Consider the following 14,259-nt stretch of genomic DNA (forward strand, 5'->3'; position numbering starts at 1 on the left):
GAGAAGGAATAAGCAGAGTGAGGGAGCCGTGCCTACAGTGCCACCTGTGCCAAGTCCCTTGTCCGTGCCTAATCCGACTCCTGAGACACTTACACCATCCACCTCAGACTCAGAATACACAGGTGCTATGATTCCTCTCTCTACTCCTCCCACTCCCCTATCAGTAAGAAGGACTTCTCGCGAGAATGCGGGTATTTCTCCTAACCGATATGGTTTTCCGCATGAGATTGCCCAGTTTGTCTCTTACTCACACATATCACCGGTACATAGAGCGTTCATTGCATCATTAGACACTGTCTTTATTCCTAAGTGTTGGCAGGTTGCTAAAGAGGATCCAAAATGGAAAGCTGCCATGCTAGAGGAACTTGAGGCTCTCGCTAAGAACAAAACCTGGAAGCTTGTGTCACTACCACTAGGCAATAAGGCGGTTGGATGCAAGTGGGTCTTTACTATGAAGCAAAGCCCAGAGGGTCGGGTTGAGCGTTACAAGGCCCGATTGGTGGCGAAGGGATACAGTCAGACTTATGGTATCGACTTTGATGAGACCTTTGCACCCGTGGCGAAGATGAGCACAGTACGGACACTTGTTTCCTTAGCAGCGAATGGGGGGTGGAAGTTGCACCAGCTCGATGTGAAGAATGCCTTCCTTCATGGTGATTTGTTGGAGGAGGTGTACATGGAGGTCCCACCGGGTTTTGGCATAAAACAAACGGAGGGTAAGGTGTGCAGGCTCAAGAAGTCGCTTTATGGGTTGAAGCAATCTCCTCGGGCCTGGTTTGATAGGTTCAGGAAGGCTATGGTAGGCATGGGCTATCAGCAAATCAATGCTGATCACACGGTGTTTACTAGACAACACGATGGTCACATTACTATGCTGGCTGTGTATGTCGATGATATGATCATTACCGGGGATGATGAGGGAGAGATTGCACAGTTGAAGGCAAGATTGGGGAAGGAATTCGAGGTGAAAGATCTGGGACAGCTTAGGTACTTTCTTGGGATTGAGGTGGCTCGTGGAGCAGAGGGGTTTGTTCTATCTCAAAGGAAGTATGTCCTAGATTTGCTCACAGAGACAGGCATGTTGGGGTGCAGGCCTGCAGTTTCTCCAATTGATGTGAAGACTAAAATAAGTGCAGAGGCAGGAGAACAGGTTGATCGTGAGAGGTACCAGAGACTGGTAGGCAGATTGATCTATTTGACACATACACGTCCCGATATCTCATTTGCAGTGAGCGTGGTGAGCCGCTACATGCATGACCCTAGGAAGGGCCATATGGACGCAGTGTATCACATTCTGAGGTACCTGAAGAGTGCACCAGGGAAGGGCTTGATTTTCAGGCAGAATGGACACATGAAAATTGAGGGCTATTGTGACTCTGACTGGGCCAGTTTCCAAGATGACAGGAGGTCCACAGCTAACTATTGCATGTTTGTAGGGGGCAACTTGGTCTCTTGGAAGAGCAAGAAGCAGCCAGTTGTTGCGAGATCGACAGCAGAAGCCGAGTACAGGGCTATGGCATTGGGAGTTGCTGAGATGGTATGGCTGAAGAGGTTGTTGGAAGAGCTAAAGGTAAATCACGGAGCTCAAATGAAATTGTGGTGCGATAGCAAGTCAGCAATTAGTATTGCCAACAATCCTGTGCAGCATGATAGAACGAAGCATGTGGAGATCGATAGGTTCTTCATAAAGGAAAAACTAGAAAGTGGACTATTGGAGCTGAGTCATGTAGCTACTGGAGATCAAGTAGTTGATTGTCTCACCAAAGGACTTAGCTCAATAGATGTAGATAGGTTTTGTGACAAGATGGGCTTGATGGATATCTTTTGCCCATCTTGAGAGGGAGTGTTGAGATTTATGTATGTTTTTAGTATTTTGGGTTTTGTAGGGTCCTTTTGGTAAAAATGATTATAGAATAGTTTAGGGACTTGAATGAAAGATGTAACGCCTATATAGGCTTGTATGAGAACAAAAAAAGAAATACAATTCATTTTTCTTAGAAATCTATAGTTCAAAGAGAGTTGAAGCTGTTAATTATTCTTAGTGGATATTCTTGTATCAGTGGCTCAGTGCATGGATGGTATCAAAGCAAACTCAGTATAACAAGAAGCAGATCATCTACAGAAGAGGAAAGCACCAACTGCAGCTGTGTTTGTAAATGTTTTTCCTTTTTTTTTCCCTGCCCAAAATTAAACAGTAGAAATAATACGTGCACACATGTACTTTAAAAAAAATTAACTAATTCACCCCAAAAGAGGCAACTATAGATCATGTAATACATTGCAGAGGGCAAAAGACTACTTTGGTTTAATTTTGCCATCCCTTACCTCTTTTGGCACTGTACAAGGTGTAATCTTAAAGCAGATGATCATCCATTTCTTAAGTTATAATATAAAAAATTCAGCTGACGCCAACATGTCTAACAAACTTAAAATATGCAAGAGAATGACATCATGCTAGAAATTAAGGAGACATGTAGTTAATGACATAGCTATTTGGGGTAAATTGGTAGATTATTGAGAAGAACATTTTTTATTTAATCTTCATTACAGTCAAACCAACATAAGCAAATCCAATAATTAATCTTTTATGATTAATAAGAAAATGTAAAGTTTCCTTTTACAAGAAATTTTCTAGCACTTGCAGGGAATTAAGGAAGAGTCGCAATTAATGATCTGTGATTATAATAAAGATAAAGAATGCATTCCCCTGTATTAAAGAATAGTCAAAATTAGCTGGGATTGACTTTAGCTACACTCTAAGCTATTCTTAGTCTAGGCCAGATTGATGCATAAGTTGACACTTCTCATTTCACCAAACAGATATATCTCCCTTTAAAAATTTAACATGTATCCTTATATATAGTCATCTCTAGTTTCCTTGCCATGCATCAAGTAAACATTCTCCTCTCCATCTCCATTTCTCTTTTCTAAAAGGCAATGGCTGTGTCTCTATTGCCTTCCTCTCTTCTCATGACAGCCCTTGCATTTGCTTGCATCGTATTGTTTTCTTTTCCGGTCAAGACGGAGTCACAGAAAACTGGCATTACAAGATATTATCAGTTTGATGTGAGTTAATATATGAATTCCGAACATTTACAACAAACACGTTCAATTTTGCAACTTTACTTTGATATGAAAATTGGTTATTAATCATCATTACAGATTCAAATGGCAAACATGACGCGTCTTTGTGAAACCAAGAGCATTGTAACAGTGAACGGCCAGTTTCCTGGACCTAAGATCGTAGCAAGGGAAGGTGATCGTGTCGTTGTCAGAGTGGTTAATCATGTTCACTACAATATCTCCTTACATTGGTAAGCCATTTAATTCTTTATTCATTAACATTATTAATTGCATTCTTAACAAAAACTATCAGTTAATATCAAAGTTGTTTACATTGAAAGCATATTCAAGTTAACCAAACATGGTGAATTCTCAGCTTGGTTAATTATCTTTTATGTTTGATTGGAAAACGTAGGCACGGTGTGCGGCAGCTGCGAAGCGCATGGGCTGATGGTCCAGCTTACGTTACACAATGTCCAATCCAGAAAGGCAGCACCTATGTTTACAACTTCACAATTGTGGGCCAGAGAGGTACCCTTTGGTGGCATGCGCATATCTCATGGCTTCGTGCAACAGTATATGGCCCTATCGTCATTCTTCCCAAACTTGGAATTCCTTACCCATTCGTAAAGCCTTACAAGGAAGTCCCGATCATTTTCGGTATATATATATATATATATATACACACACACACATCCAATGCTTTTATCCAAATATTGTTATTTTTTTTATGTTTCACGATTTCACAAAGCACATTGTTTAAAATTTGGAAGGTGAATGGTGGAAAGCTGATACAGAAGCAGTCATCAGTCAAACTCTACAGACCGGCGGAGGCCCGAATGTTTCAGATGCATATACTATCAATGGTCTTCCTGGTCCACTATACAATTGCTCTGCAAAAGGTTTTGGAAATATTTTAAAGAAAAATCAAATGCCAAGCAAATTTCAAACTCCCTTCATCTTAAAGAAGAATTATATTTATTTTCCCTACATTCTCAAAAAAAAAAAAAAAAAGTTGAACTTGTAGTAACCCAGGGGATATTTGGATTCTATATTAAAATAAATCTTAATTACCAGTTAGTCATATACAAAAGTGATGCAGATCAGTCTAACTTAAATATTGATTTTTTTTTTACCTTTTTAAAAAATGTAAACTAGCCTTTATTGTTAAAGTTTGAACAAACTGCAGACACATTCAAGCTTAAAGTGAAACCTGGCAAGACATATCTCCTCCGCATTATCAACGCTGCACTCAATGACGAGCTCTTTTTCTCCATAGCCAACCATTCTCTCACAATTGTAGAAGTCGATGCTGTTTATGTGAAACCATTCACTACAAAAACACTGCTGATAACCCCAGGCCAAACCACAAATGTTTTACTAACTACTCATGCAAAATATCCCGGAGCAAACTTCTTCATGGAGGCAAGGCCATATGCCACTGGCCAAGGAACCTTCGACAACACAACCGTGGCAGGAATTCTTGAATATGAAAACCCAAATAGTTTTTCTTCATCTAGCTTTAATAAAAACTTACCGTTATTTAAGCCCACATTACATGCTTTTAATGACACTTCTTTTGCAACCAATTTCACTAATAATCTAAGGAGTTTGGCGAATGCGCAGTATCCAGCAAATGTTCCGCAAATAATTGATCGACAATTCTTCTTCACAGTTGGTCTTGGAACAAACCCGTGTCATCATAACAAAACATGCCAGGTCAGTAATTTTATGTCATCATTAAGCTACATATCTTATGGCAAATTATAATGTTTATGCAATTGCTATTTCAGTTTTTAATGATAACAAAATGAGTCATATAGGAAAACTAGTATTGACTTTAAAGATCAAGATCATTTCTGAGAAATTCCGATCAATTTTGATAAATGCTACGCATGTTTTTATGTGAAATCAGGGCCCAAATGGAACAATGTTTGCAGCATCAGTAAATAATGTATCCTTCATTCTTCCGACAACGGCACTCCTCCAATCTCACTTCTCAGGAAAATCAAACGGTGTGTATGCATCGAACTTCCCGATTATGCCCCTCGTGCCATTCAACTACACCGGGACTCCTCCAAACAACACATTTGTAACCAATGGCACCAAACTTTTGGTGATTCCCTTCAATACAAGTGTTGAATTCGTTATGCAAGACACAAGCATTTTAGGTGCCGAAAGCCACCCGTTGCATATCCATGGTTTCAATTTCTTTGTGGTCGGACGGGGTTTCGGTAACTACAATCCAGCTAAAGATCCGGCAAAATTCAACCTAGTAGACCCGGTTGAGAGAAACACAGTTGGGGTTCCACCTGGTGGCTGGGTAGCCGTCCGTTTCCTTGCCGATAATCCAGGTATCTAACTCTTGTATTCATTTGATTTTTGTATTTGAATTGTTAAATTCATGATTTCGATTAATTAGAAATGATATTTTGTTTTCTTAATCTGAAATCATCATTGTAAATTGTTATGGAACTTTGTATATAGGTGTCTGGTTCATGCATTGTCACTTGGAAGTGCACACAAGCTGGGGTCTCAAGATGGCATGGCTTGTGTTAGATGGAAACCTTCCTAACCAGAAGCTTCCTCCGCCACCGTCTGATCTTCCCAAATGCTAATTGAAAAATATACTCAATGATTTAGGTTCATTTTGGTAGAAGATTAATAAGTGATGGATGGAACTCTTTAGGTTTATCATTTTGTTTTTCTGATTTGTTGAGGTGCATGGTTGAACTTTCAGGGTGTTGTTAAAGAAATATTTTAGCCTTCATATTTTCTTGGATGAGCAATAACTGATATAAAATCTTTATATCTTTTAACAGAAAAATATTACATTCTTTTATTCAAATATAAATTATTAGTTTATTACTTCAATCTGTGAACAACTGAAGTCAATAATAATGGCGGTCTAGTAGTAATATATAGAAGGGAACAAGCAACAAATAAAAACAATGCCCAAATTACATCCTACTATCCTAGTCTTTTGGTTGCTTCATTCCCAGACACTATCCACTGCAAAAGGATTCTTCAAAATTATAATCCAATTAGTCAGCTTACACAATTAGTAGCCTGTGTTTTTTTTTCGTTTTTTTTTTTAAAAAAAGCATTCATTAGATGAACAAGGTTATGTTTCCAAAACAAAAAAAAAACAAGGATAAAAGTTTTTTGTTATCCAAGATTTAGTGTATAGGAGCAACAAACTCGAAATATATGCACTAAAGGAAGGTCTATCGATGTGAGACACAGATACCCTGCATTTAATTTTGCATTGTACAAAAATTGTAACATTTCATCTTAACCCAGCAAAAATACTGTGTATATTTGTGTGTATATTATGACAAAGAATGCATGCCTAGATTAATAAACCGTCTTCCTGCCCCTTTTGCCAAGCATCCAAGTACAGAAAAGATTCACTAGTTAGAATTTTAGCAAAAGCACAATAGCCCGTATGTGTTAGCTTCCTTTTTCTCATGATCACTGCCTTTCTGTTGTCAAGCGTTATATCCTTCACCTTCTATACCATGACCGAGTACCAGCAAACTGGCAATACAACGCAGTGCATTATCAGTTTGATGCAAGTTAGTGTTAAGTTCTAGCCCAGCTTGAAACGAACCATTAACCGTTGCTACAACCTGGCTAAAGATCCAGTTTGTTTCAATTTAGTTGACCTGATTGAGAGGAACCGATTTAGTTTGCCCCCCATTAGCTGGGTAGCAATCCAGGTAATATTAAACTTAGCTATTTATAGAATACAATTTTCTGTGTATTTTTAACATATCTAATTGCCATTGGATTTTCATATGCAGTTGACAAGCATGACTCGTGCACTACATGAAGCAAATACAGTATTGTCAATATCTTTATTCGCCTTTCAGGCTCCTTGGTGAGGCAGCAAGTAGAGTAAAATTGAATAGCAACAGAGAAGCTTAAAAAAATGCACCAAGTGATTACTTGTTTAGGATAAAAAGATGATTTTCATGAAAAGTTGAACACAGATAACAAACAAAGGTATAAAGCTTGAAATCATCTTTTACGATGTCTAATTCTTCAAAATAACATCAAAACAACATATTAATTCCCTCCTAAAACAACAGCAACAAGAACAAACAACCACAACAACAGACAAAGCTCTCCGCATGACCAAATTTTTTACAGTCTCGCCATACTCCCGTAACTTGAACTTTCTCTCTACTATGATCTCTCTTTACATATCTAAAGCTTGTACAGAAAACCTAAGTCTCCTCTGCAGGGGCACCAGTAATAAAATTACTCTCTGAGCCTCGGCCTCTCTTTCTCTCACATAATTATCTATTATATTCTGACTACAGAAATGTACAAAGTTTTTTTAGTACAAAAAACTACAACTTTATTTCTGAGAACCTAATAAACAGTACATAAAGAGGAGAGAACTTCGTCTCTCACACTAGCCTCCGAGGTTAGCTGTACATGGTCATCCCCTTGCGCCTCCTAAAAGGGATACGGAGCTGCCTGCTGCCCCAGCCTCCTCTCTACAATTAAAAGAAATTATCATTGAAGATGGTGATAATTAAAAAAAAAGGAGCAAAAGAAGAAAGGCATACGTACCCCCAGCTGCAACAAGCTTCTCTACACGGGCGACTATATGCTTCCCGTAAGTATATTTCTTCAGTGCATTTAAATGGACCTTAATTCTTGACAGGATTAGCTCACGCTGCTCATCATTGCACGTCTCCAGTACCTTCTGTACTACATAATTAGCAAACTGGTCCTTCATCATCGCCTGAAAAAGAAAAAAAAAAGACATTAGGTTTTTGGATAAACTTAATAGTTTAACCTACTTCGGATTTCAAATGTCCTAGTGCAACTTGTGATCAAGCGCTCCAAACAATTACTCAAAGTTTGTCTTAGCATCAGACGGACTACAAATTACCAAAAAAAAAATTTTACTTATTCCTGATTAAACTCCAACTCGGGAAACATTTTACTATTAAAGGCGTGACTTTGTTCCTGCTTTGCATTTTCAAACCCTAGTGGAATAAAAAACAGGAACTAGATACCACACCCGGACAGCAATTAGATCAGCATATTTCATTGTTAGGTCAGGATATCTGGAATAACAATCTACAACTATGAACAATCCCACAAAAGTTAACCAATGTAATGTGCATCTCATCAAAATGAGAGTTTGTTCCTACTCTGTTTTTCAAAAACAAGGTAGGAGAATTAGAAAATAATAACTAAATATCACTTTCGGAGAAATTGGCACGCCAACTTTCTCGTTAGGTTAGGGGATATCTTATAGTAATCACAATTACAACCCAAATATTTTTTTTAGATATGGGTTGCAAATGGATTAATTGACAACCTTAACAACATCTCACAAATCAAGCCAAGAGAGAAATTTTAAAAGGACAAAAAATTGTACACATGTGACAGTCCTGTAGATTGGTCGTATATCAAATTTCTTGTGATTTGAGTGACATTTGTTATTTCCGTTAAACACCATGAAATATGGACCCTTGCAAGTTTTAAAGTCATTTGATCAATGGTAAAGCTTGTATCAAATGTCATCATTTTTTATTTATATGATATGAATAAATACTTGTAGCCAACAGATCCCTGACAATTGTTTACACCTGATTTCAGCCAAAGGCCACTGAAGAAAAAAAAAAAAAAAAAAATAGGAATAGGAATAGAAACAGGAATAAAAAATGACCTGGAGAGGCTCATTCTCATCAGTGGTCCCAAGCATCTCATTGATCAGGTACTGGCGTTCGGCGGGCCCACCAAAAGAGAGACACTTCTCAACTACATTGGATGCAAACTTCTGCTGACTCATCTGCACTATCTGCCCCGCTAGCTTTTGTATTATCAGCGATCTCTCATCTGGCTTCCCGTGCTCCAACACATGCTGCTCAAACAACAACAAAAATTGTAAAAAACAAGCACGCCAACAATTAATAACTACATAAATAAATTAAGGAAGAAATAACTCAGAAATACACTGCATAAATAAATTAACGAAGAACAACTAATTAATAACTAAATAGATGTACAGACCTGGACCACGTAATTCCCGTATTGGTCCTGTGCCAGGAGGCAGACAGACTGTAAAATTTCATCCATCACAATTTTCTGTGTTGTGGGGTCATCACAGTGCTCCAACACTCTCTGAGACAAAACAAAAGCAATTTTCAACTATAAAGCATGACAAACATATTAAGCAACTATAGGAAATGATCACAATAACGTAAATGATTTCATCTTTTCAAAACAAAATTTTGAACAAAGATCTACTGTGTATGAGACCTGAATGACACGACAGCCGTAGGGGTGCATGGACAAAGAAACAACTTGATCATAGAAAGTGGAGACAATGAAGTCGATGTTCTCCTGTGGCACACACTCTATGCACTTCTGTATTACATGGTTTCCATTCTGGTCCCTGACGCATCTCATCACATTCCCATCTAGCTCTGCAACCATCTTTATCTTTTGGTCCAGATCCACCACTTCTATTGCCTGGAAAACAAAATTTATCAGCCAGAAAAAATAACATGGTATCCAAAAACACATTGCAAAATGAGCTTCTGAAAAATGCAAATTACCTTTTGGATAACACGACAGCCATACATTTGAAGACTAAGAGCTAAGACATGCCCAAACAATTGGTCACCTAATTCCCTCCTCTGAGCAGCACTCCCATGCTCAAAAAACTGCAATTTATACAATTAGTAAGAAAAAAATAGTGAATATTGGATCATATATCCAAATAGTAATTTATATGAGCACCGATTTAATTTCAGAGCTAATATAGATGAAAGTACCTTTTGAACGACATAGTTGCCAAAAACATCAGTCATAAGAGAGAGAGCATGAGGCATTATTTCTTCATAGACCATATCCTTTTCTTCAACTGATGCTGTCTCCAGTTTCTGTTGAATGAAGCGGCTCCCATACTGATCAGCACTGAAAAATAAATTTTGCAACAACAGTCAAATAATAGAATCTTTTTGAGCAAATACAAGAGATATCATCACTTCATTGGGTTAAACTGAAAAGTTCGCCTTACCTAAACTCTACAACATGGCCAGCAATCTCGGCAAGTTCAAAGCACCTTGTTTTGTTGCTCTTGAACTCCTCCAAAAGCGAAGATGGGAAATTTCCATTCACACCCGCAGTTAAATCAGAAGGCCAAACACTCCCAGATAAGTTCCTTAATCCAAAAGGAAACCTCACACTCCTCTCCCCAATCCTAAGTGGGCTTCCAGGCCCAGCTGATGCAATTGGGCTAGCTAAAGGGCTAACTGGGTAAGACATCCCGGTACCATAACTTGGACTCCCATAATTATAACCGGAGGCATTTAGACCTATATTTTTACCCATTAATTGCATGCCATACTGCTTCTGAGATTGTAACAAGGACTCAAGATATGCTTTCTGGACCCCATTTAATTCAGCATATGATCCCTGGCCCATATATTGTGCCGCTTTGAGATATTGTAGGTAAAGCGGATCAGAAAGTGCAGCTGCATTACCAACCCGGCCGAAATTTTGAATATCAGAAAGAGTAGGGCTCTGTGGTGAAAACACATTACTGTTGACATTGTTTGCAAGGTTATTAGTCCCAAGGAGGTTCATCATATTTAATGGTACACTTGGGTTCGGAGAATACCCGCCAAGGCCATACCCCAGATAAGCGGAGTTTAATGGATCAACATTCTGGTACTGACTGGGGGATCCACCAGGACTGACATTAGAAGATGCAGGAGGTGAGTTATGGTATGAGTTTCTCAAATCAGCAAAGTTTGAGGTACTTTTATTAGAGTCTCTGAACGAATTAGACTTTGTTGGCTTTGCATGTACAGATGGTACACCTAAGTAATCAGATTCATTCTTTTGTAAGAAAGAGTGCGGCTTAGCATGAACTTGGCTAGAGGGCATGTCCAAATGGAGATTTAAATTCAAACTATTCAAATTATTGAGAACTTGGCGGTTATTCATTTCTCCCTGGACTTGGTCTACTGCGCCAGTTGAGATGTTCATGTTAGAAAGAGCAGCCAGGATGTCATCAGACTCGAGCATTTTAGAGGAAGAGTTAAAGGAGGAATGAACACTGTTGACTTTCTTGTCAGTGGGGCCCATTCTGACACCAACAGGTGGCAGACCAGGACTAGGTGCACGTGCAACAAGCTGGGGGTCTGGTGTGCTGCTTCTAGAGAGAGAGGAACCAACGACCGAGGCAAAAGTTTGAGATTGAGGAGGCGGGCCAAGTTTAGCCCCAGTTAGGGTTTCTAAGTGGGCTCCACCAGAGGGCATCAAGGTTTCCTGGCCATCAATAAGTGCATTGCGGCTGGGTGTGCGAGATGGGTGCTCTGAGGAGGGTGTTCGATGGCCCATGGTATCCTGAAAAAAATAAAGTAATGCACAAACATGTCATGTTCTATTATATACAGGATAACTGAATGTACTTGAGTAATTCATACTAAACATAAAAAGAACTTCTAGAAGTCTGTTTTAAAAAAAAATGATTACTTCCAATAAAATCCATAAACAAAAACAGCAAATTGCTGAAAGCTACTATGAGACAAGATGAAATTTCTAGATGCAATATTCTTAGCTGATAAAATTGAACATGTCTAAAATGGATATTTGATATGTAGATGAAATGTTTAGACACACAACACTAGATTCACCCTCTAACAAACTAATTCGCCGCTATTTATTCACATTGTTCAAATCACTGAAATCTTTCACACTATAAGAACACAAGTAATTTATACTGCTATTGAGCAAAACAATGCACACTACATCAACAAGATATAATCAACAATTATAAATATACAGCAGATCACTATTTCAAAGCTTTTTTCAATCCAAGTATCAATTATAACAACTAAAAAACAATGCAATTGAAAACAAAATGAAGGTCACCTGAAGCACATCAGCAAAGCTCTTTTGACGGCCAAGAGAGAGCCCGATCAAGCCATCCCCGCCTTGATCGACCCATTCACTGGCTCCACTCATCAGTCTTAGATCCCCTTCGCTCCCCTCTCTCAAGCCAAAACCCGGTTGCTGAGAGAAAAGTGATTCCCCGGCTACAAACTCATCTCCTTCTCTATTCTGCTTCCTCCTATCACCAATCCCTCCATAACCTGAACCCCCTCCAGTTTTCAACCTCTGTGTAGACCTCCAGTCCTCCTTAGACAGCACTGGAGGGGGTAATCGAGGGTTCAGATTTACATGAGAGTAGTAATATGAGAGATAAGCTGGGTCGGCGCGGAGCTCCTCTTCTGACAAGAACCCGTTATTGTCATTACTCGAGGCCAACAGCTCAGGCAATATGTTGCCAACAGCTGATAAAGAACCCTCTATAGTAGGTGGGGCTGAACCACTTCGATACATGTTAAGTTCTCTCTCCCTCTCTTGATCACTAACCTCTTGTCTCAGCCTTTGTTCCCGCAAAACTAGGTCTAGATCATCACCTAACAGATCATGTTCATTAAAACCTTCAATCCCCATCTCTGCCATCATTGTAAGGGGGCTCTCAGTGATCATTTTTTTCTGGAAAAAAAAACTGAAGATAATAAAGAGACTACAGGAAGTAGAGTACTATAAGAGAGAAGTTTTTAGAAGAACGTTAACTTACACCAAAAGTATGCAGCTTTAAGTTAAAAACAAGTGATTAGCATATGTAAAGACCATCAGTTCGCCATCAAAGCTCCGATTAAAGAAAAAACGACAAAATTTATGAGAGATCGAAGCAAAAAGTCACGATCTTCGCAAGTTCTATGCCATTTACGCGGCGATCGGCGATCGATTTCGCCATTTCCGGTGTACTTTAGTGAAATCCATAGCAGATAGTTAGATATAGATGGATAGATACAGAGAGAGAGAGAGACAAAGAAAGAGACAGTAGCTGCTAGTGAGGAGAGGAAAAAAGAGAGAGAGAGAGAAGGGAGAAAAGAAAACAGTACAGGAACAGACCGGCGGAGTGATAAGCACGAAGATTCGTCAGATCTCGACCGTTGAATTGAGAAATCAACGGACGAGATTGGTTCAGACAAGGGGTTTCTCTTTTGCGAGAGGAGACCTTAGGGTTTATTGCACGTATTTATTGTGAGTTCCTTTGTAATATTTTTTTTTATATATTTTACTCTCAAATAAAATATTATTAAAAAATATTTCCAGTGTTAGTGACTGCATCGAGCTCTTAATATTTTCTTTTTATTATCCATATTATAATTATTATTATTGAAACCGCCTGTCTACCCATGGAGTAGAACTGCAGCATAAGCTATTATTCGTCTTTGTCTGTGGGTCCCACTTACAGTGGGAACAAGCATTACATGTAGGATGTGAACCAGGAGCAGCCTGAATTATATTAAGGAAGAGGTTGAAGGAAGTAAAGCGAAGTCAAAAGGAAATTAGAGGGGGTCTTTGTCTGGCTCGTGCCACGTAGGCAGCACAGGATTCGCTCGTGCGAGATACACGTGATTGGCGAAGGCTCTGGAGAGCAAATTATGTTTTCCATCCCTAAAACGTACCACAAATAAAAAAAAAAAAACTTCTTTTTTTGTTACTGTTAACATATACAGAGATCTTTCTCTCTCTTTTTTTTTTCTTTCCGAATATTATACTAAGGTTATGTAGAGTTGTAGACTGAGATGCTAATATAATGTACTTTAATAGGATGAATTATATATAGCCAAAATCTAGCACTTAGATACATATTGGATATGGAAGGGACTTCAATTAGAAATTTTTATATTTCTACATAAAAGACCTTTGCTCTTCCTCCGAAATTTTTATTTATATCATTTAAAAAAAAGGGAGATGATATGAGTACCCGCACTCTCATCCCCCCATTGTACCCCCAATTTTATTTGTTCAATCTTGTCCACATTTTTCATGATCTATAAGAAATTTTGCGAATCTAAAACCACGAACGTCTTCTACACAATTTTATCTTTCAAATGAGATCCATGATGACATACTTTCGGGTTCGTCATCATACAAGTATTTATACCTCGTCATTTAAGTATTTATACCTAGTATTTTTCACATATGACACTGCTGACATTTAAAAGTATTAATATCAAGTATTACAAGTATTTATATCTATGCACTGAAGTATTTATACCTATGTGGTCAACTATTTTTGTTAGAGAAAGGTTGACGCAGGGACGATTAGGGAAATGTGATGCGGAGATGCGA

General features: G+C 38.6%; 2 protein-coding genes across 3 annotated transcripts; one reads left to right on the forward strand and one right to left on the reverse strand.

Annotated features, from left to right (window-relative positions):
- The first annotated feature begins 3,168 nt into the window (after positions 1-3,168).
- On the forward strand, positions 3,169-5,892 carry LOC144549558 (laccase-4-like). The gene is made up of 6 exons (XM_078298334.1): positions 3,169-3,314; positions 3,479-3,723; positions 3,837-3,965; positions 4,253-4,782; positions 4,979-5,417; positions 5,551-5,892. Exons 1-6 carry the CDS (start codon positions 3,169-3,171, stop codon positions 5,679-5,681), a joined length of 1,620 nt encoding a protein of 539 aa, XP_078154460.1. The 3' UTR covers positions 5,682-5,892.
- Positions 5,893-7,059: 1,167 nt separating this feature from the next.
- LOC144573452 (pumilio homolog 2-like) lies at positions 7,060-13,193 on the reverse strand. 2 transcript variants are annotated; one of them, XM_078323239.1, is made up of 10 exons: positions 12,692-13,193; positions 11,977-12,606; positions 10,115-11,448; positions 9,870-10,011; positions 9,651-9,758; positions 9,352-9,564; positions 9,103-9,213; positions 8,759-8,953; positions 7,648-7,822; positions 7,060-7,571 (listed from the first exon to the last, which is right to left on the reverse strand). In XM_078323239.1, exons 2-10 carry the CDS (start codon positions 12,598-12,600, stop codon positions 7,531-7,533), a joined length of 2,943 nt encoding a protein of 980 aa, XP_078179365.1. In that variant the 5' UTR covers positions 12,601-12,606; positions 12,692-13,193; the 3' UTR covers positions 7,060-7,530. The 2 variants fall into 2 exon arrangements, with proteins under 2 accessions (XP_078179365.1, XP_078179371.1); XM_078323245.1 differs by having other exon boundaries at positions 12,688-13,168.
- Positions 13,194-14,259: the final 1,066 nt, after the last annotated feature.

This window comes from Carex rostrata, chromosome 2 (genome assembly GCF_964058835.1).
Source record: "Carex rostrata chromosome 2, lpCarRost1.2, whole genome shotgun sequence".
In the NCBI taxonomy this organism is placed as follows: domain Eukaryota; kingdom Viridiplantae; phylum Streptophyta; class Magnoliopsida; order Poales; family Cyperaceae; genus Carex; species Carex rostrata.

Bases quoted from the DNA above. Each gene is read 5' to 3' on its own strand.
- LOC144573452 (XM_078323239.1), bottom strand. From the start codon at position 12,600: ATGATCACTGAGAGCCCCCTTACAATGATGGCAGAGATGGGGATTGAA. The intron at 9,565-9,650 runs GTAATTTGCATT...TTTGTTTTCCAG, and splicing joins GCTGTCGTGTTATCCAAAAG to GCAATAGAAGTGGTGGATCT. The intron at 9,214-9,351 runs GTCTCATACACA...GTTTTGTCTCAG, and splicing joins ACGGCTGTCGTGTCATTCAG to AGAGTGTTGGAGCACTGTGA.
- LOC144549558 (XM_078298334.1), top strand. From the start codon at position 3,169: ATGGCAAACATGACGCGTCTTTGTGAAACCAAGAGCATTGTAACAGTG. The intron at 3,724-3,836 runs GTATATATATAT...AAAATTTGGAAG, and splicing joins GGAAGTCCCGATCATTTTCG to GTGAATGGTGGAAAGCTGAT. The intron at 5,418-5,550 runs GTATCTAACTCT...CTTTGTATATAG, and splicing joins TTTCCTTGCCGATAATCCAG to GTGTCTGGTTCATGCATTGT.